General features: G+C 40.6%; 1 protein-coding gene across 2 annotated transcripts in view; it reads right to left on the reverse strand.

The window, feature by feature from the left end:
- The window catches only part of plxnd1 (plexin D1), a 67534-nt gene that overhangs the window by 28886 nt on the left and 17525 nt on the right, over positions 1-21123 (reverse strand). For both annotated transcript variants that reach the window (XM_030139079.1, XM_030139080.1), the window contains exons 8-15: positions 15491-15590; positions 13593-13691; positions 12072-12161; positions 11648-11756; positions 9019-9176; positions 5364-5509; positions 1573-1678; positions 58-197 (exon numbers count right to left, since the gene is read on the reverse strand). In XM_030139079.1, the coding sequence (XP_029994939.1) occupies positions 58-197; positions 1573-1678; positions 5364-5509; positions 9019-9176; positions 11648-11756; positions 12072-12161; positions 13593-13691; positions 15491-15590 (948 nt within the window). The remainder of the gene's footprint in view (positions 1-57; positions 198-1572; positions 1679-5363; positions 5510-9018; positions 9177-11647; positions 11757-12071; positions 12162-13592; positions 13692-15490; positions 15591-21123) is intronic.

A 21123-nucleotide genomic window follows, 5' to 3' on the forward strand; every position in this document is an offset into this window, starting at 1 on the left:
TGTCCTCGCATAGATAAAAATCACCTGGATATAATAGTATAGGATTGTAGAACTCACTCAATGATGATACATTCCAGTGTGTTGTTGACCTTGACTTTGACCTGAGAGCCAATGTCCAGGTGTTCACCCCTAATGGTCACTCTGGTTCCTCCAGCACGAGAGCCCTTCCCTGGCTCCATGGAGAACAGCTTTGGAACCTGGATCCAGAGGACAGATGGAGCATGTAACTATGAAGACATCAACTTTACCCCATAAAGCCTGGCAGCACTGTAGCAGAAGCTTACACAACTTCTGTGTTGGGCTTTATGATGCTGTTCTTGACACCAAATAAAATCTCATCTATTGAGGCTTGAATATCTTTTCTTTGCAGATGGGCTGAGACAGCTGCTGACTACAACAGTAAATTAGCGAAGAAAACTGTGAAGACAGCCCACGCTGCAGTATGTTACAGTGCTGCTGAAGCCAACTGGCCTATGGGTCCGAGCTTGCAGGACAGTTACTCCGGGTGAGATGCAGTTGCGCACACTCATGAAAAAACTGCATGCAAGCACGGTCATGTGTGCACATGCAAACACATATACACTCACGTACACACGCAAACAAAGGCTCCTGAGGCAAAGATGAATAACCGTGTTCAGCTTTGCAGCTATCAGCATCAGCATTCCTGCTCTTTGCGAGTTTTCTATCCCCTCTATGAACCTCGCCTCCAGGGAAACCTCTTATCCTCACTGACAGGATTCACTTCCTCATTGCGCATGGATGGAGGAGACCTATTGTGCATTTGTGTCAGAGTGGGTGTAAGGAGGCAGATGTTTCCGGCCCAAGGTCCGAGGAAGGAGATGCAGCAGAGGCACATATCCTGTCTCCAAAACTGTTTTCTCTTTCTCCCACATCTTCCCCTCAACACCCTACTACAACAGCCTCTCTTCTTTGGGCATTTCAGATGTGGATAAGAAGCCCTGAGAGGGGTTCCCACCACAGCCCAACTTAATGTTTGTTGTTTTGGATTTCCTTTATCCTCACGTATCAAGAAGGGCTTCAAGATTGGGGTGATTTCTCTGTGGGGTGACTCATAGGCAGATCCTCTCTTAGAAGCTGCTTAAATGATAGACTGCTCCCACATTGCATTATGAAAAACCCATTGTCTACAAACAAAAAGAAACAAAGAGCTTACATGGGTATTTCCACTGACTGAATACTCTTAATCCAATGGGAGACTGTTTGGGTCGAGGTCAATTAACACAATGCTGGCTCACTGCCTCACTACCAGTGATGAATTCAGAGTGAGGGACACTCAAACAATCGCCATATTTGTTTTTGCTGGCAGCCAGCGCAGAATGACATTGGTGCTTAGTTGCAGTTGAGATGAATGTTTGAAGATTCCCACACACTCGCATTCCTCAGCATCATAAAACGCATCTGTTAACACTCAACTGACACACTAGAGACGGCTATCCCAGTGGGGAACAAGGAACATGAGAGAGGAGAAGAAGAAGAAGAATGCGGAGGGAGAGACAGACACAACATGAAATCAAAGATCAGCTGGAGGATAGATGTCTGCACAATACTCACTAAATATGAGAAGCTTTCCTTTGACGTCCCCACCCCACTCTGATCCACATCCACTTGGACGATGTCCTTCATGACAAGTGCAGACCTCCCAGTGACACACATCAGCCTGAGGATTTAAATCAGGGAATTAATTTCTTGTTTTGTTGTCCAAACACTATAATCACCGATCAATTAATAAAGGAAACAACATAAAATATATAGTATCCCAAAAACCTTATCTAAGATTTTTTTCATTGAATAAAATAAATTAACACAAGTTCCTCAACTCAAACTGACAGAAGGGTCACAGATGGAGAAAAAGCTCATGAACATGACAGCTTAACAAAGACACAATTAATTTGAAGAATGGCGGTTATGAACTAATTTATCAAAGCATATTGCATCTACATAAGGAATCCAATAAAGCCTCCAGATATCAGATATTAGAAGATGTAAAGTTCAAAGCTCCACACACCAGATGTGTCTAACCACATAGGAGATTAAGGAGCTGCTGAGGCTTGTTCTCTCGCCTCCTGGCTGTGATTAAGCCTTGTGTCATCAGTGCACACTCTACAGGGACGTCTCACATTAATGACACCGTGGTGTACCTAGGCAGTGGGATCTACTGTTCAGGGGCCTCTCTGGGATAAATGCACTGGAGGGGAAAGACAACCTTTATCACCTCACATGATCCCCTCCCAGCTCAACACCCAGCTGGGTTATTTAGTCAGGTGTTTGGTGCTACAGTGCTTATAAATTCTCCGTGAGTGATACAATGATTGACAGAAGAATTGTGGGGAATTTACATACACGGAGGAGGTGTGTTTTATGTAGGAGGATCTGGCAGGACTTGCGGTAAGATGAGGCCAGATCTTGGTTTGACTGGGGTCAGGTCTTACACCAGCTGTAAAAGTGTGTTTTCTTTCAATTCAGACCGAATCCTCTCATTTTACAGTTCCACTGCAGCATTTAATGAGCTCAGTTAAAACACAGATATATTTTATAATCTTAAATAACTTAAAAATATCTTAATACCCTGCAGTTACAGCCCTCTGCTGATAACAGGGTTTCAATTTCTGCTCGCTAATTACAGGAGCATCAGGTAAAGAATGTCGCCACACTCAAAAATTGGTGTCAGTTAAGGGCCATAAGGGCAGACATGCACCTGTTTTCATTTAAGATATTTTTTGGGTGAAGATGAAAAGGACTGCAGGACTCAATGGGCACCAGAGTGGGTCTGAAGTGCATGATACAGACACACACCTGTTTGGAAAATGCATCATTTGGTGATGACAGAAAAGGATAAATAAAATGAAACATGGCTATACGCAAATTCAAGCCTGAAGGAAATCAGATAAACTGGAGACTGAATCAAGGCAAGTAGAGTTTCTTCAGGTCTAAATGGATTCAGGCTAAGAATTTAATCACAGCAATGCATCACATCCATACAATATCTGCTATTGAACTGAAATGTCAGAGGATTATTCTGTACCCAAGACATAAACATAAAACCAATGCAACTGCAGTACAAAGGCATATCAGTAGATAAAGTACTATAGGCCATGGTCTCAGCCAGTAGCATTAAAATAGCTCACATAGTGGCTCTGTGTGTGTGCATGTACAGAGTGTGATGTTGATGCAGTGTGATCTCTGTCAAAGGACATGTAGACTCCCAGTAGGAGAAGGCAGTGCCTCGACTGACCCCTGCTCCACATTCCAGCTCTGGCCCACTGTGGGCGGTGTATTATGGGTTTCAGAGGCTTATATTTTGGCTAGTGCAGAAGATGTCTCTGATCATGTCCCCAGAGTGGGTGATGATCATCAGCAATCAAGGATGCGAGCGTTGTCTGCAGTCCTGTTAAATGAGCAGAAAAAAAGGCCACTCAAGGCTCATGTGAAAATGACCGAGAGTGCAACGTGGAGGACCTGAGCCAAATATCAAGAGAAGTACTCCAGTAAATGAGGTGTGCCTCGACTGAGTGAGCCATTAATTAAAATGTTGACACAGAGTGAACGGAGCACCTACTCTCCAGTGCTACACATTTTCCTTTTGGCATGCAGATGTGAACTTTCACCTCTCAGCACACGAGCAGACACCTGTCTCAACAGCCCTGATAAATGAGGTCACATTTGCAGGTGTGTGTGTGTGCAGCTGACTGTGTGTGTGTGTGTGTGTGTGTGTGTGCGTGTGTGTGTGTGTGTAGGTGTGTGTGTGTGTGTGTGTGTGTCTCCCTGAACAAGGCAGTTTGAGATGTAAGTGAGGACATTACTGTGAATCGGGGCTATTTTGTCCAGTTCTCATTTATCTGACAGGCCTTAATTGAGCATTAGCATTGTGGGGATAATTTGAATGAAGCTGAGATTAAAGTGAGGTTAAATTCTAGTCAAGGTGAGGAGATAGGATCAAATGTAATCAAATCAGTGGAAGGCAGCTACAAGGATATAAAAAGAAACATGAATACGCATGTGTGTTGGTGTGTGTGAGTCAAATGTGCTGACATTGTCAGATGCACTGATGTGTTATGATTTGTCCGTGCCACTTCCAGCAAAATGGATATGTTGTGTTGTCATAGGCCTCAGAGCCAATAAAGAGTGACGGCACAAGATGAGATCACCCCTGGAGTGAAATGTGATTCGCTGTTTTCGACATGAGTGGTTTGGGGGAATGTGTCAGGAAGCAGAACTGACAGGTAAAACCCGCAGGTCGCCTTCGGACCGGTCCTAATACAATGATTAGCTTCAGTGGAGCAACACCAGATAAACAGTTCCATTCAAGGGACATTACAGATACTGAATGGAAGTTTTGGATGTAATTGTCGAGTTACTGACTTCCTCTAAGCTCCGTTATGCGTGTGTCAAAGCGGGGTCCTGCTGTCTCCATGGTGACAGTGTGATGGTCCTTGTGCTATGGAGGGATAGCGATGGAGTCATTTAAAATGAGATGTGTGCTGCATAATAATATTTGTGAAAATTAGCATCATGAATACATAAAAACTAAACCACAAAGGGGTGGTTGACATTTTATTTTCTGGCATTATGTGAGAGGCTATTGACGAACCGCCATCAGTGATGGGGAATTTGGGAACTTATTCAAAGGTGGCTCACGTAAGATTTTCTTTATGTAAATGATGTGAATTTGAATTATTATTCTTTTTAATTACTATGTAGCTGTTTCTTTCTGGACATATGCTTATGGGAGTATTTTTAAGTTCCCTTTGTGATCTCAATTGTATCTCCATGGAATTACAAAACCATAATCATTTTATATCATCAGGGTATCATTAAATAACTTTATTAAAGGCATTTAGCAGTAACTGCCAATCACCCATTTTCATGACTGTCTCTGCTGATAAGACTTTCCACAGTGGGACATCTGGGTAGTCCACCTATTAAATGTAATAAATCATTTTTAGACTGGGGTGTACCTATCAATTTCGGATAGGTACACCCCAGGTTTATTAACTGTGACAAATCCTTCCATCACTGTTTCTAATAGTCTGTTCTTCTCCCTGCCATCCACCTGATCACTTACCTGAATAAAGGCATATCATGTTACCATGACAACTGTACATTTTAACTATCATCCCAACAGTCTACGTCTTAACAGCATTTTAAAATGACAATGATTAGTTATTTAAATTTATAATGCAACAGAAGTATATTGTGTTTTTAATGTCAGTTAAGAAGAGGATTTAGATTCTGCAGCATCCTTGGTCATCCTGTTGGGTGCACCAGGGCCCCCGCAGAGGAAATGTAAAATCCAGGTACCAAAATTGTTGAATGACAGATGAGGTATATGTTGTAACACTTACTGCACAGAGACAGTGTAGAGTTCAGGCTGAAGAATGCATGGTACATCTCCAATAGAGATTTGTACAGCCCCAGCCCTGCGGCCCAGGTTCTTGCCCTCTACTGTCAGCAGGGTGCCTCCATCCACAGGACCCTTCAGGGGGGAGATCTGACAAAGACAGACAGCGGAGAGAAAAAATAGCCTGTAAAAAGCCACGTAATACTCACAATGCTGTATATTAGGGATCATAAGGAGATTAGCTCGGTAAAATGTTCTTCTAATGATAATAGTGAACATTTTGGGGAATTCAGAGAATGGAGATGCTGTCTGTGATGCTGACATGGAGTGTGTCACACAGAGAGATGAGGACAAGTGGCCTGTGTAAGTGTTCTTCTTCTTTTAATTGAATAGACACATGGTTTAGGTATATAGACACACACAAAGCAGACTCTTAACTGTGCCAGTCTAAGACTCTTCAGCCTCTAATCCTCTATAGCACATGCAAATAAAGAGGAGCCTAAGAGCCCCCTTCACATCCCACAAGAGACAGAGAGAGAAAGAGAGAGAGAGAGAGGGCTGGAGAGGCGAGGTGGAGAGCACAGCAGAAAGGTGGATGAGTGGGGAGGCAATTTAGGGAACTGAGTGTCGAGAGGCGAGTGAATGCTGATGGTGGTAGTGAGGGAGCAAAGCCTCAACAAGGGAATTAATGCACAGCACTCTTCCCTTTCATCTGCTATGTCAAATTCCTTAGTCCAATTTCTGCTGTTGTTCAGAGGCATACTCTCACGCACAATTTCAGCCCTCGCCTTTGGTCTTTCAGTTCAGGAGAAAGCAAAGAGAAAGCAGGATGGAAAAAGAGGACCGTCACTTCTTTCTCTGTAGCGATGGATACGCGGCCTTAGAGATAGCATCTCAGACGCCCAGACAGAAGCAATCTACTATCATCTTGCCACTGTAGCATAGCTAGTCCAGCAGTGCTCTTGTTTTTCCAAATGACCCCTGGCTGAGCTGAAGTCACTGTGACCCCTCGACGTTATTAGCTTGGCTCCAGCTCTATCAGAAAACTGAGCCTAAGAATGAAAACAGTGCCACTGTTTTGTCTAGGCGAGAGAACAGGGTGTGAGTCTTCATTCAGATACTTTAATGCCAGCGAGAGCGACAGTGCATATAAATAAACCATACATTTTCCAGAACTGGTTAAATAAAGAAAGAGTGTGTAACTTTTAATATCATGTGAAAACAAACTGTTGGAAAATAACCCTGTACTTACAATGTGATTGACACGACAGGAAATGATGTAAATATTTTTATGGTTATATTAAGCCTTTGGATACGATAAGCGTAAAAACACTTGCCTATTTATACTACATATATAGGCTTTAACAAAAACACACACCGGCAGTCTTTCTTATACATGTAAAGTACAAACAGCCCATAAACGCATGTGTAAGCACATATGAACACACACATAAAAGACCCTAGCTTCTCTCAAGAGCTCAGAAGAAAGCAGAGTTATTTATTATCACTATATGTCTTATTGCACCTTGTGTGTCTCTGAGGTGCCACTGAGCATTGACATCAACATCAGCTGGCATGCTGTTCATTTACACCTCACACAAGTCTGTGAGGTTTGATTTACAGCACAAACTCTGCCAGGCCTCCAGGGAGATCACGGGGTGTGAATGTTTCTCTGTGCAAAACCTCCACCAGGAACACTGAAGCTATTAAATGCATTCGAGGAATAAATTATCCTCATACTCATATCAAAATGACTCTGAATATATTGTGTATGCAGATATACAACCTGCACTAGATTAACCAGGAAAAACATCCATATGTTTTCGTCTTCTATTTTTCATTCTGAATACATGGTCTGAGGTCAGAGCTTTCATCTTGGTCTCCTCACTCCTGTTCCTCTGCATCACACTAATCAAGGAGGACGTGAGAACAAAAACAGGAAAAAGCTTCTCACTATACTGCACCCTTCTCCACCCATTCTCTGTCCAACTGGTTCTCCATCCTCTCCCTCAACCATTTATGTCTCACCCAGATCCTTCTGTTTTCCTTTTCTTTTCATGTCTTAAATAAACTATGTTTGGCAGTTCCTGTTTTGGATGCAGAAGTACCTCTAATCAATGTTTTTTTTTTTTTTTTTTTTTTTTTTTTAAACGCTAGACAAACCCACACATAACATGAGAATAAAGACACTACAGGGATTATAAATGTCTCCATTGTCTTAAGTCAATGCATTGAATAGATAGCATACTTCACAATTAGGTAGTATGTGACAAACTTAAGCAATAATGAAATCCTCCTCCACCTTATTGATATTTTGTTACAACAACCTTGTGATAAAGATTGCATGTGACAAAGCGGAGCAAGAAAAACACATTTCATTTATCTGAGCTTTACACACAGCCACCAGGATAATGTAACAAAGAGCTGCTGTGGTAGTGTGTGTGTGTGAATGTTTAGGGAGAGCTGATCTTTTCTTCTGTAAGCCTGAGTACTCCGGCTGTAACCCCTGTGGATACTCTGGGAAAACATGGCTGCCAAAGCATTGCATCACACACCCCACAGAACCACAGCCCCATGCAGTATCCGTTCTCCAACCCTCTCTCCTGAGAGCAACAGTGGGAGGGTGTGTGAGCGGGAGAAAGAAACTATCGCAACAATGGTCTACCCACGCATACGGCATCTCAGCCCAGTTAACTTGAGTCACGTAAGAAGTCCACATAAGTTAGACTCTCACAGAGCATCCTGTTAGTCACAGTATGCTGACAGCTACAAAGAATGAGGGATAATCGTGAATGCTTCAATATGGCCTATTTGTGTGACAGATTGTGGGCTTGTGTGTGTGTGCCAGAGAGAGTAAGTGTGTGTGTGTGTCCGCCTGCTTTGTTCTGCTTGCTTATTCTCCTGGGCCGACCAGGTTTTATCTACAGGAAGTTCAGGCCGACTGGGTCTCATGTGAGCCGTGCTTCCCATGACCGCCTACCGTAGCGGGGCTGATATGACATTCAGTAGCGGCGAGAGGATGGGTCTAAACACAGCTCCATAACAAATGGAAAAACTAATGAAAATAAGAAAATAATCATGCAAATGAGCTCCGCAAAGTGTTTCAAAAAGGCCTCTGCCGGTAACTGAAATGACTGACTTGACGTGACCACAGCCAGATCCTGTGAAAAATAAACACTCCTTAATTCTTTGGACCAGTGTGGTTTTGCTCTTATTTTGGTCACAAAACCCCCTGATGGTTCTTATTTGCTTTCTTTTTGTCTGTGTGGCTTTCTAAACAAAGAGGTCTACACATATAGGCTCCAGTCCCACTCTACACAGTTTACCCACATACTGTAGCTTTGTAGGGCAGAAGGTGTTCCCATGCCCTCCTGAGTGATTGCAGATCGACTTGGTTGTGTCCCTGGAGGGCCTGTGGTTAAGTGAGTGTTAGTGTTATTACTGAGCGAACTGCTTTAATGAGAGTCTATTCAAACATTCCCTCAGCAGCTGATGGAGGACAGACAGGGCAATGGGCCATGGCACCATGTGAGTGACCCCATGATTCACCATTTTATGGCCTGAAAATAGAGCCTTGAGGCTACAGAACAGCAGTGGAGGAACACAAGAGAAGGAAGGTGGTATTCAAGCCTGTTCAAATCCTGAAAACGTGATCTTACCTTGTAGATCTCAGGAGCGGGGCACTGATCCCTGATTGGCTGACAGTCATCCCTCGGCCTGCAGCTGTTGTCACACCAACCGCAGAGGTGGCCCTGATCCTCCCGACCCCAACACTGGGAACAGTCTCCGCTGCCCACTCCACAGTTGTACACCTCCACTGCAGGATGATGAGTGGGTGAAGAAAGAATCAGAGATGAGTGTTAAAATGAGTTTTTTTTCTCACTATTCTTTTTTTTTTTTTTTTTTGAAGTTGATTGGCTGTCTCACATACAGTGATACATTGTGCTTCCCTTTAGTGTCTGTATATTGTTATTTTCTTTCTTTATCTGCCTTGTACTTTTTCCCCTGTAATCCTATATTTTCACATCTTGTATTACTCTTATATGGAGGCTCATCAATGCCCACTGTCCCTAGAAAATAAATACATAGTGTTTCTGATTTCACTTTAGTTTTAGTTTACGAGTGTGTAAGTAGCTTCACTTTTATTTTGAAAAACTGACTACATTTATACGGTGGCCGACAAGGGCCAAACACATTGCAACAACCCAATGCGTCTCAGTTAAGAGATAACCGCTGCAAGTACAAAAATGATGCAAATTCACAAACTCAAGCACAAGTCTAAATGTGGTACAAAAAGAGGAATGTGGTGCAAATGAAAAAATGCGCTGCAAGAAACAAAAACAAATGCATAATCATCAAATGCTCTGCAAATAAAGAAACAATGCAAACCAAGAAAACATCTGCAAATGAAAAGCACTGTATAACCAGTCACTACAACAGAAGTGCTCCAAACCTGCAGCCAGCCAGCGTTTACAGACAACAGACTAGTGTCAAATTTAATCAAATAAAAATCACATTACTGCATTACAATGTAACTTCAATTTGTTCCCACTGTAGCTTGAAACACTGTCAGTCAGCTGTTCTCCGTCTCTCTCTCCATCCTGTGTGTCTCTGCATTGAGTTGTTCTGCTGACAGCGCCCCCTACAGGTCTGGAGCACTTCCGTTGTAGTGACTGGTTATGCAATGTTTTTCATTTGCAGATGTTTTCTTGGTTTGAATCGTTTTGTGCTTTGCATCGTTTCTCTATTTGCAGAGCATTTGATTATTATGCATTTGTTTTTGTGTCTTGCAACACATTTTTTAATTTGCACCACATTCCTCTTTTTGTACCTTGTTTAGACTCGTGTTTGAGTTTATGAATTTGCGTTGTTTCAGAGACGCATTGGGCCGTTGTAATATGTTTGGCCCTTGTTGGCCACCGTACATTTAATTATAGTGCTAGTATGAGGTTTTCAAGAAAAAACCTTAATATATAGAAGCTGAAAAATATTTGATGTTGTGTAACAATAACATCAACATCCCCATCACATATAATTTACAAAACCATTTTAACCATCAACAGTGGGGAGAAAACAAAGCTGATTTATACCCTGCAGTTCTATTTTGGCTTTATTTTATTTAGCTTTTCTGAAAACTGTTGTTTCTAATTTCATTTCAGTCAACAAGATTATTTTTTCCCAGCCAGCTTTGGATTTAGTCTTAGTGTTCATTCACTATAACAAGTCAGACAGAGGCAGCAGGAGCAGTTATTATTGTAATACAGACACTATTAGCCTGTATTTGCCTTGTCTTGTTAAGCTGAGCCACTCAAGGCCCCTAAGTTTCATATTATAGCTCATAAGAACCACATGGCCTGTTTGCTCTAAGAACGAGCATAAGCTTTTGTAGGATGATATATTCATGGATATAAAAATAAACTACAAAAAAGAGCTTGCGGAGTCAAGGAGAACAAAGCCAGCTAGAAACAGATGATTATGTTCATGTTCCAATGTGCCTCCCAGTGAGAAGTCCCATTTGTATCGCTGCATGTGCATCTGTGCATATTTGTGTGCATAATGCATTGTGTTTGCGCCTGCATGTGTATGTGACAAAATATGTGCCTTTAAATTTTGATGACTCTGCATGTTCAGAAGCGAGCGTCATGTCCGTTAACAGCAGTGCAAAGTGTCTGGCAGCAGCCCAGAGCTGTTGTTCACATGCTAGACACATGGACTGTGAACAGCACATCTGGGACCGGGATAGGCGAGGACTGGGGTGTAGCTGCACTGTAGACGACATGCCAAGTTCAGCAAAACACCACGCTACTTTTCATCATGTCACTGTTGTCATGGAGCTGAAATTGTATTTTCAACAATACATAGAGGTACTGCTTGAAAGAAGCATGGAGAGCACCTTCCAATGCAGCTCCCTATGTTCTATAATCATTACAGGTAATTAGATGGTAGCAACGTATAATATTATGGCAAATTACACCCTGGAGGCAAATTATGTGTTGTAATACATGAGCATTTATTATTGCAAGTGAACGCCAGTCTAGCACCGTTTGTCCCTCTAAATGATTCTTTATTTTTTTCTGCGGGTATAATCAAATCCATCAGTCTCATCAGAAAGTATTCATGCACAGGTGAAATGCATTTTGGGAGCAGCCGTGGCAGCTATGTCAGAGTTGTCTTGTTTTTGAGACTGTCTAATTATGCAGGAGACAGCTGAAGTGTGGTTAACAATAATTGTGTTTTTCTTATCTGTTTTTTCCATGTGTCAACATAATCACAGAGATAATATTTTACCTTTCATGGGCTCTGGGCTGTCGATGAATATATCCTCCCCCTGACGCCCAAAGTATCCTCTTCTCCTGAGGTTGAGGTGGTAAAACTGACTCCTCTGGTTTGTGGACAGCTATGTTGGACACAGAAGAGTCAGAGGCAACAGTAAGACAACCGTAGACATGTCTATGTTATGACTGTGTGTGTGTAATTTTACCTCCACCTGCATTAATTCCCACTTGCTGATGCTCTTGATAATAACAGGCACTTAGTAAGCGTATAATCAAGGGTTTAAAATAACTGCATTAAAAACAACTTACAAACAGGGCTTAAAATTAACAATACGCAACAAAATGAACCGGTAAATGCACCAAGCGCATCACTGATCTTTATTTAGATTTGGTAAATTGACTCACGGGTTATTTGTCAGATTATACTCTGCACTTACTATAACTCCGCTGCACTTGACAGTAGAGCTGTTCAGCCATGTGGCCTCATATCTCTGCTCCGTCCCAAAGTCACACTCCAGCTGCTCTCCCTGTTACACAGAATGCTTTTGTTATGCAAAATACACAATAATTTTTACCTAAACTGTCCAAAACAAACCAAAGAAGCAAAAGAGAAATTTAGCTCTCATGACTATGTCTGGTAACAATCGACAACTCCAACAGTGTTACCAGGAAACTAAAATAACTCATAATAATTGTCCCTGCCAGACGAGATGCAATTCATTCAAAATTCATATTCATAAACATCTGGACTCCCACACCTCTGCAAGTCATCGGGGAAGTAGAGTAATGAATATGAATTCAGTCTTCATAAAATGAGTGGCCTGAGTCTAAGTGAGCCAAAATGTATGAAGGTATGGCCATAGGGAAGTAAAACTAGGTGAGGGCAGTAAAGGATAAATGTTGAAAGTGAATGAAATCATCTGAGAATCCATCCAACTTAAATGGGTCTACTTGGATCAGCCTCTCATGGGATTTTCTATTTTTCTACACTTTTTGACACCAGAGACTCCTGATTCTTTTGGCATTTGGCAGATTCTTTTTCCCTGAAGACCAACCTACTTATGAGTAGTCTGGGAACTAACCGACACAGGAAGACAAGCCTCTGCATGTTGCTAAGTACTTCGCAAAGATTGTTTATCAGAGTTAAGTCTTAGTAATATATTTGAAGGTTATCTGCTTGCAAAAGTGTGGGAATCATTTCATTTCGGAGGAATGGTGTTGTGTTTCAACTGGATTGACACTTCCCTTTCTGCTCTGTTGACAGAATTAAGACGTCAGAGTGTGTAAACTTTCATAATCAAACTGAAGAGTGGTAGTATGAATGGACGATCATATCCAGACTGCCCGAGGATGTGTGTGTGTGACTGGGTTTGTATGTGACTCAATGTCTGTCACCATAGCAACACACCAGGAGAGGGCTCGAAAGGCCAGCCAGGGTTAGACGTGTGACTGACCACGCCTGGCAACTAGTCAGCACTGGAATTTTTAGAAGATCCCAGTCATGTCCTTATCATCAGCTGCTTGAATTTCGCAGCGTGGATTAAGTCTGAGAATAGGAGTTTAAGAAACCGATCTGGAAGGATGAGGCAAATTTAAAATGAACACAAATGAAATAAATCTTATGCTGCGTGTGCTGCCTCAGACATTGTACGCTGTGCTGACGAAGACGCAACTCAGCTAGTCACTGTTAGACACTGGACAGCTGAGTCCTGAGCCACATAAGCACAAATATACTGACTACATCCTTCATTCATTTTTGTCTCACAATATGGACAACGCCCGCCATCAGGCTGGATTGTTCATTGACCCACATCATAGCACAAAAGTATCCATCTGTGTTTAACGCAGCTTGAAGCAAACACACCATATGCTTTGGTTTTCTTCCAATCATATTCACAACATGCACTGGTTGGACTAGCTCCAAGTCCGGCTCTATATCTGTTGGTTGTCTGTCGTACCTCCTGGATGTTGCTCAGGGATAAGGTGAAGTCCTGGGCCATGCCTGATGGTGATGGAGGAACCTCAGTGGCCACCAAGCTGGGGCAGGAAGCAGGATTCTGTATTGGGACAGGGGCAGGAAGTGACATATAGGAGTTAAAGAAAACAATAGCTCCCCTCCACACATCCGCAACCCAAAATACCTGTCCTGTTTATGCAGAGGGGGAGGAAATGAGAGGGTGAATTCTCACTCTGAGTCAAACAACAATAGCTTCAAATAGAGAGACGATGAGGGATTAGAAAAACAGACCCACCGGACACTGTGATGGGTTCAGCAGAGCAGGAAAACCCAACCTCATCTCCTCATGACCTACATTACGCAGACTCTAATAGAGTTTTCATGTTCGAAAGCAACATGAAATTTCAATAACTAAAAGCAGCTTAAAAAAAAAAAAAAAAAAACTTGGTCTTTTAAGTGTCCATATGTTTATTTTTGTGTATCTTGGGATTTGAAACTACATGCCTGACCGAGATTTAGTGCCTAGAAAATGCAATGATATCTTTATTACTTCCATTGTTAAAAAAAAAAAAAAAAAAAAAAAAAAAAAAAAACAGAGCTGCATGAAGAAGAAAGAAGCAAAATATTGTTAAATACGACTAAATTGTCTTGTATTGAGCAAATAATGTCATCGTTTTTGGCTAGATTTCTTAAAACTACATTATTCACTGAAATCCTGTGCAATAAAAACAGAAATTTACCTGATTAATATTGTTAAAGTGGTCTACTCAGATATTATGCAAACTGTTGTTTTACTAGTTACAGGTTCAATCTAGCTCAGTATCTTGTGGAAATAATGTAGGCGTATTTTCTTAACATGAGATTTCTTTTCTAATGAAACACATTCTTGACAAGATAATTATTCGTCACAGATAAAGACCTGAAAAACAAAGGTATTTTACTTCATTTACATTCTCTTTTTGCACTGCTGTTTAACAAGGGGATCTTTTTTCTTTCGTTCCAGGGCTTCTGTAATGTGAGCAAAGCATTAACCTAAACATTAAACAACAATAAATCACTTAAACATTATAACACGACCAGTTGACCGGCGGCTGAGTCACATCCTCTGGTTTCCTGTCGGGTAAAGTCTGCTGGGAGGATACAGGCTGTTGAACCTCATTGGACAATAAAAACTCCAGTGGGAACAAGAATAACACGTTGACTGACTTAATGATGTCAGAAACACAGTGGTGATTAGTTTCTATGAGGCTACACTAGTTTTTTGGATAAATATCACAGCTTCACAGGATTTTCATGGGCTTGTGCCAGGGTTTTTACATTATTCGGTTGGTTTGCCTTTCAGAGTAGGTTACCCCCCTGTTGGGCTTTACATTGGCAAACATACATCTACATAATCCATTTGTACAGACACCTACTTAAAAATGAGGGGATATGTACATATATATATAAATAAATAAAACCATCGCTGCAAATGTAGGTGTAGATTTATCTCTTCGCTGGCAACAAGCAGTCCTGACATTCAGTAATAATTCCCTACAAAAATAGTAACAGAGTGAGACTAATCTCCCTCACGCTGGGATATCAAACTGAACTGCCAAAAACTTTATAGGAGGTCAGAGGAGTTTTAAAACGATACATTACGGGAAGGAGTCGTCTAAACCTCGATCTCCTGAGATTTTACAGTTGGTTTTAGCGTTCCTACATTTGTACCGAGTTACCACATGATTCTTCTTGCTAAACTTGTCTGGACTAAGATCATTACAGCGGAGACTTGGATTTGTTGGACAGCAACGTCTGGATTATGTCTGCAGCTGAGACTAGTGGGATCGTAATATTAAAAAGATCCTCGAGGCGTCTGTTAGGCTGACGCTTATAAAAAAAATATGGAGAGTTTCTCACCTCCAGCAGGTTGTTCTTTGACTCGTCCTTACTGGACAAGCAGAGGTGGTTCTGCTGGTCCCAGTAACACTTCCACCTGGTGCTCAGGCAGCTCACACATCTGTCAGACATACATAAACATGGAAAGACTTGAGAAACATGAATACAGTCTTTTCCTTTCGCCTCTCCCTCTGATCTGCTAAATACAGTCTTTATACTTATGGTAAGTATGTGGCCCACTCTGATTTATTTTTCCAGTTTAACACAATCTGAGAGGCCAAGCTGATTACAGACATCAAAGTTTAGCTTTAATAAAAGGAAATAATGATTAGTCACAGAAGCAGACACATTCATTCCACAGTTACAACACAGCCAGCAGGGAGGTCAAATTAGGCCAAATCTGCTGAAATGAAACAAAGCACTACTCTATAAACATCCAGAGTGGTAAATGATGATGTGTGTGACTCGTGTGTAATGTTTCCTCTTTTAATATCTTTGTGAGATCCATTTTCAAGTTTATACTGTCTGACTGAGGCCATTATAGTAGGAAGGTCTATTAGGAGTATGCAGCCTCCATTATTTATATAGACATGCTCACATTACAGTCAAAAAAACAAAAAAACAAAAAAAAAAAACACCCAACACAGTTCATTGGTTTGTTTAGGTAAGAATGGGAGTGACTTGAGGTTTGTCTGAAAGCTGCACATGTTTTTATGATGTAGGCCCAGGCTTCTCAAAGTGCTTTTTGATGACTAATTTATGGTTAACCTTAGTATTAACCGTAAAATAGTCAGAGGAGGTGGTTTACCAAATCTAAAAACAAAAACGCTTAGAAAAGATTATGTGAATCAAACAAAAGAATGGTTCAGCGGATGCTCCCGGGATTAAGAAGGAAACTTTTTTTTTTAACTTTTCGAGCCAAAACGGAGGAAGCTTCATTGTGTTTCAGGAATGTAGTTAAACACTAACAGTTTTACTGATAAGCTACTTGATATCTATCATTGGACATTAATCACCATTTTGGAAGCAGTGCAACCAGATTAGACTTTAGTTTTGTGAGGTCCTGATGAGATTTGCTGCAATATTCTTGACTATAACTTGTATATCAAATAGTTTTGGGAAATGTGGATTGTAGTCATTCTATAGCTTGTACTGAATGTTAATTCTTATATTTCACTGTCTGAATTGTTTAGATACTATCCTGTATCAGAAAAATGTCTAGTTGCTCAATAAAAAAAAAATCAGTACCTACAGAGTGAGTATAATCAGTGTCACTTTAATGTATAATTAAATCACTATATTTCACTAAATCCATTTTTCATATTTGCTCATATTCTTATGTTTGTTTTCCATTGTGGTGCTTTTTTTGGGAGGGTGGCGGGGGATTTTTACTCCACCCTCCAAAGGAGAGGCAAGGGGTATTGTTTTTGGTTTGGTTTGTTTGTTTCTTTATTTTATTGTTAACACCCTAGCAGCAAAACTGTTGGTTGAATTCATACCATATTGGGTTTATAGATTGCCAGTGATTCAGAATAGATGTGGTTACATTTTGGGAAAAGTAGGTCAAAGCTTAAAAAAAAAAAAAAAAGTATTTTTTCTTCTCCCATTTACTTATAATGGGCGATATTTCAAATGTCTATAAAAAAACATCAATTTTGTTTCAATTTACTCCAAACTTGCCACACATCAGCACATGCATAGACATGATGACATCAGCTGGATCGATACCAAAATAAGCTACAATACATGCGAGGGGCCGGGTTTGTTGTGCCTGGCACCACTTGTTTAGATTTGTATTTACATTGTGTGACCTATGACCTTTCAGTGTCATCATTTCCTGTTGATTCGTGCTATCCTTTTCACCCAATTTCCATCGAAGTAAAACCTACGAGTGTTCCTGTTTTATAGAGTGTTAAAATGCAGCAAAAATACTGAACAGAAGTGCACATTTTATTTACTACAATTCACACATGCTATCTGTGGCTGGCACATTTATTTAGAGTGTATTTATGTATTTATTTTTGTTGAGTACTGCACTTTTATGTAATACGCTTAGTTACTGAGCTCAAGTCAAGATAAAATAGTTTTTCCCCCAGTTTGCTGTAGGAAAACTGCTCAGGAGACCTTATTGTAATAATTTTCATGTTTTATACAGCTATGGGAGCTCACTTCATGTCCTTTTTTGTACAAAAAATTGATCTATGAACTACTGAAATTGCTGACAATGGGAGGGAAAATATAACATACATCAGGCAATCTTGTTGTAGTTACACAGTCTGAACGAGATGTCTTTTGTTTAATTGAATTGTTTTACTTATTTTACTATTTTATTCATTTTGTAGAGCACAGTTTGATAAATGCTGGAGCTCACATATTTACCTCAGGAGGAGAGGTGTGCTTTTGCTAAACTGGTCATGATAAGTCACTGTACAAATATTCATGTGTTTTAACCCATAGAGACCCAAACAACCACTGACGACCAAAACCATCTACTGATTTAAACTGTTTAATACCTGTTGTTCCATTAATCCCATCTATACATGTAAATAATTGGAAAATACAGTTCATCATCTTTTCATGGTCATCAGAAATGACCTATTTGGACGTTTAGAGGCTCCTTAGTGAACATGGAAACACAGGCATCTTCTACAACATTGACTCAACATTAAAACCCACGGAGTTGGATCAGTGACAGTGGATGGAGAGACTTGATTTATGTTCAGTTATTGATATCTTTGCTGGAAAAAGTCACTTTTTCTTCAGTTTTCTCTATTTCTAATATAATAACCCTTAACTTTAATCTGAGGTTTAATGAACATCTGCATGATCAGTGAATTAAATACAGGAAAATATATGATTTTTACTGGAAAAACACAAAATAAAGAGGATAATATTGCTATAAATGGTGATAAATCACACAAGAAAGGTTAAATGTAGAGAAAAATTCATTTGTGAACTGCCACAAAGGTAGCACTGGGTCTTTATGGGTTAAAAAAGATTAAATCCTCCCGTCAGCAAGGAAGACATTGTCCTCATCTTATTCTTCACCATTCAGAAAACAGTTAGTAGGACAATGAAGTGTCTGCACACTAGTTACATCAGCGCATTAATGATATTTTATTCATAGACAACTTAATGACGAGACAATAAGCTAAATGTCAGTCTTTCTTATGTTGTAAAATGAGTGCGAAATTTCCAGGGTGCTAAAAAACAACGAACATATTGAAATAAAAATGTTTATGGATAAAAATGTAGATGAGCTGAAAAATAAACAAGATTTTCTTTTTCTTAAAATACAAAATTGATATCGAGTTAGGGTACCGGTACTGGTGATGGTGTTGGAAAATTTCTGAACGACACTTAGCCTTAAGTGGTCATTACAGAGGATGTAGTGCAAACATATGTGTGTGTGTGCCTTTCCAGATGAACCAGTTAAAGTGGAACGACTCAAATTTATGTGTGTAAGTGGAGAGTGTCGTTGTATCGCCTCCAGGAAGAGACAGATGTCCCTCACTGGAAATGATATTGCCTCCAGTGATACCGGCACTCTGAGGGGGTCTTCAGATTGGGATGGGTGAGGTGTGTGTAAGGGGATGCAGAAATGTAATGGAAATGTGTGCATGTGTGTGTGAGTGAGTGTGTACTGATTAGAAGCAGACGGCCCCCTTAAGGCTCTTATCATCTGCAGCTTTTTCTGTTTTTCCTGACTCCTCTGCTGTCCTACCAAAACACCTAAACACTACCACCCACGCACATGTTCACACACGAGCACATACACTCATTCTTCACACACTCATAATCACTCCTTTCTCTGCTTGACCTGACAGTGACAGTAAATACCCAGTAACACTGCCCACCTACAGCCATAATGACCACACACACACACGCATTTACAGATGCACACCCTAAACACACACTCTCAGGGCCTCTCGGTGGACACAGCGGTTAAACACACATTCTCAATCACGTCTCTGTCAAGGAGAAATACGTTCAGACGAAAAGAGCAGTTTCAGGGGGAGTGGGACATAGGAAAGAAAGAAAGAGAAGAGAGGTGCCAAAACTTGGGAGTGAAATAAAAAGCAAATAAAACCGAGAGACAGCCTGTGTGTGTGTGTGTGTGTGTGTGTGTGTGTGTGTGCGTGTGTGTGTGCGTGTGTGTGTGTGTGTGTGTGTGTGTGTGTGTGTGTGTGTGTGTGTCTGGAGCTGACAGACATAAAGAGTGTGAGACAAACAGTGAGAGAGGGCAGATAAGGTGGTCGTCCTACTGGGCTCTTTGGCGAGAGTGGAATGCAATCGTCTGGTTGTCATTAGCACTTTGTGCAGAGACCACTTTGAAATGGGGTTTTTAAAGCTCAAATCCGTAGCTTCCCTTTATGGTGGTGAGGCATTCTTCAAACCAAAGCAAAAATAGCAGAGGAAGGCTGAATAAAACAACCCAAAATATGCATCCTTATGCAACACTACTTTTAATACTCAAGTGGATTATTTAAGCTTACATCTTTTTTAATTTAGTTGAGAAGCTAAAGTAGGGCTGCAACAGTTCTTAATGACTTGGTTGCTTAAATAAAGATCAAACAAAACAAAAAAAAAATTAATAAATCGATCAAGTGTTTTGACAATTAAGCAATTGGGTCTTTTTTGTGAAGTTTCCAACAAAAAATGCAGATTGTAAAATATCTGACTTTATTTTGACCAGAAAAAGTGAAACAAAAACAAATTACTTGAATTAAAAAAAATGGAGATTGTCTTTTTTTTTTTTAATCAATGAGTAAAAGTTTTCCAGGAGCTAATTTCCGTACTTTCTGGTGGATATTGTTGGTGCAGTTATCTGAATGTTGTTTTAATTAATAAAAACACCAAACAAGACTGATGATGTATCACTGTGAAATTCAAAGCCAAAGAACTATTAAATTCAGATGAAGGGATAACACGACAGCATCCTTTACCTCAATCACAGACAATGGGCTTTATCTTGAGAGTTGCTCATAATACTCTCTCTTTAGGGATTATTAAAAAAAAAACAGCTTGAAGTGATTAAAATCAGACAGAGTATAGCAGCTCTGCAGTTTGCAGCTCAACGCCCATCCTGTGAGAATGGCACTTTGCTCATTATCACCTTCAACAAACCACCGTCTAATTTCACACTCCTGGACCTCACCGAGCACCGAGGCCGCGCGCGCATATTGGATGCAACCTCACACACATGTACCTGCAACTACTGTGTTCACACCCTCAACCCATTTTGAAAACAAAAAAGGGAAAAAAAAAAAAAAAGAACAAAAGAGACACACCCAAATGGCTTCAATCTACAGGAATCAGTCAACACACTTCCACATGCACACACACTGATGCCTTCGTGAGTCTAAGATCTGCCCATCAGATAAAGTGGATCCTCTGACATGGTCCAACATTCAGGAAGGAGCCAGTTGGATTGCCTCCAGATACGAGAAAGCCCTCTTTGTGACCACGCCATACAAGTCACAGTCCTTCACAAAAACAAACAGCAACATGACCAGCCAGACATACATATCCAATTTCCTTTGGCTTAACGTTGACAGCGTATTAATCCCACATTTGATCTTGGGCTGAAAATCCAGGCCAAATATACAATAAGCCCTCCAAGGGGATGTGTTGGCAATATTTACTCACTGAGG

The sequence above is a fragment of the Sphaeramia orbicularis genome, chromosome 7, assembly GCF_902148855.1.
Source record: "Sphaeramia orbicularis chromosome 7, fSphaOr1.1, whole genome shotgun sequence".
Taxonomy (NCBI): domain Eukaryota; kingdom Metazoa; phylum Chordata; class Actinopteri; order Kurtiformes; family Apogonidae; genus Sphaeramia; species Sphaeramia orbicularis.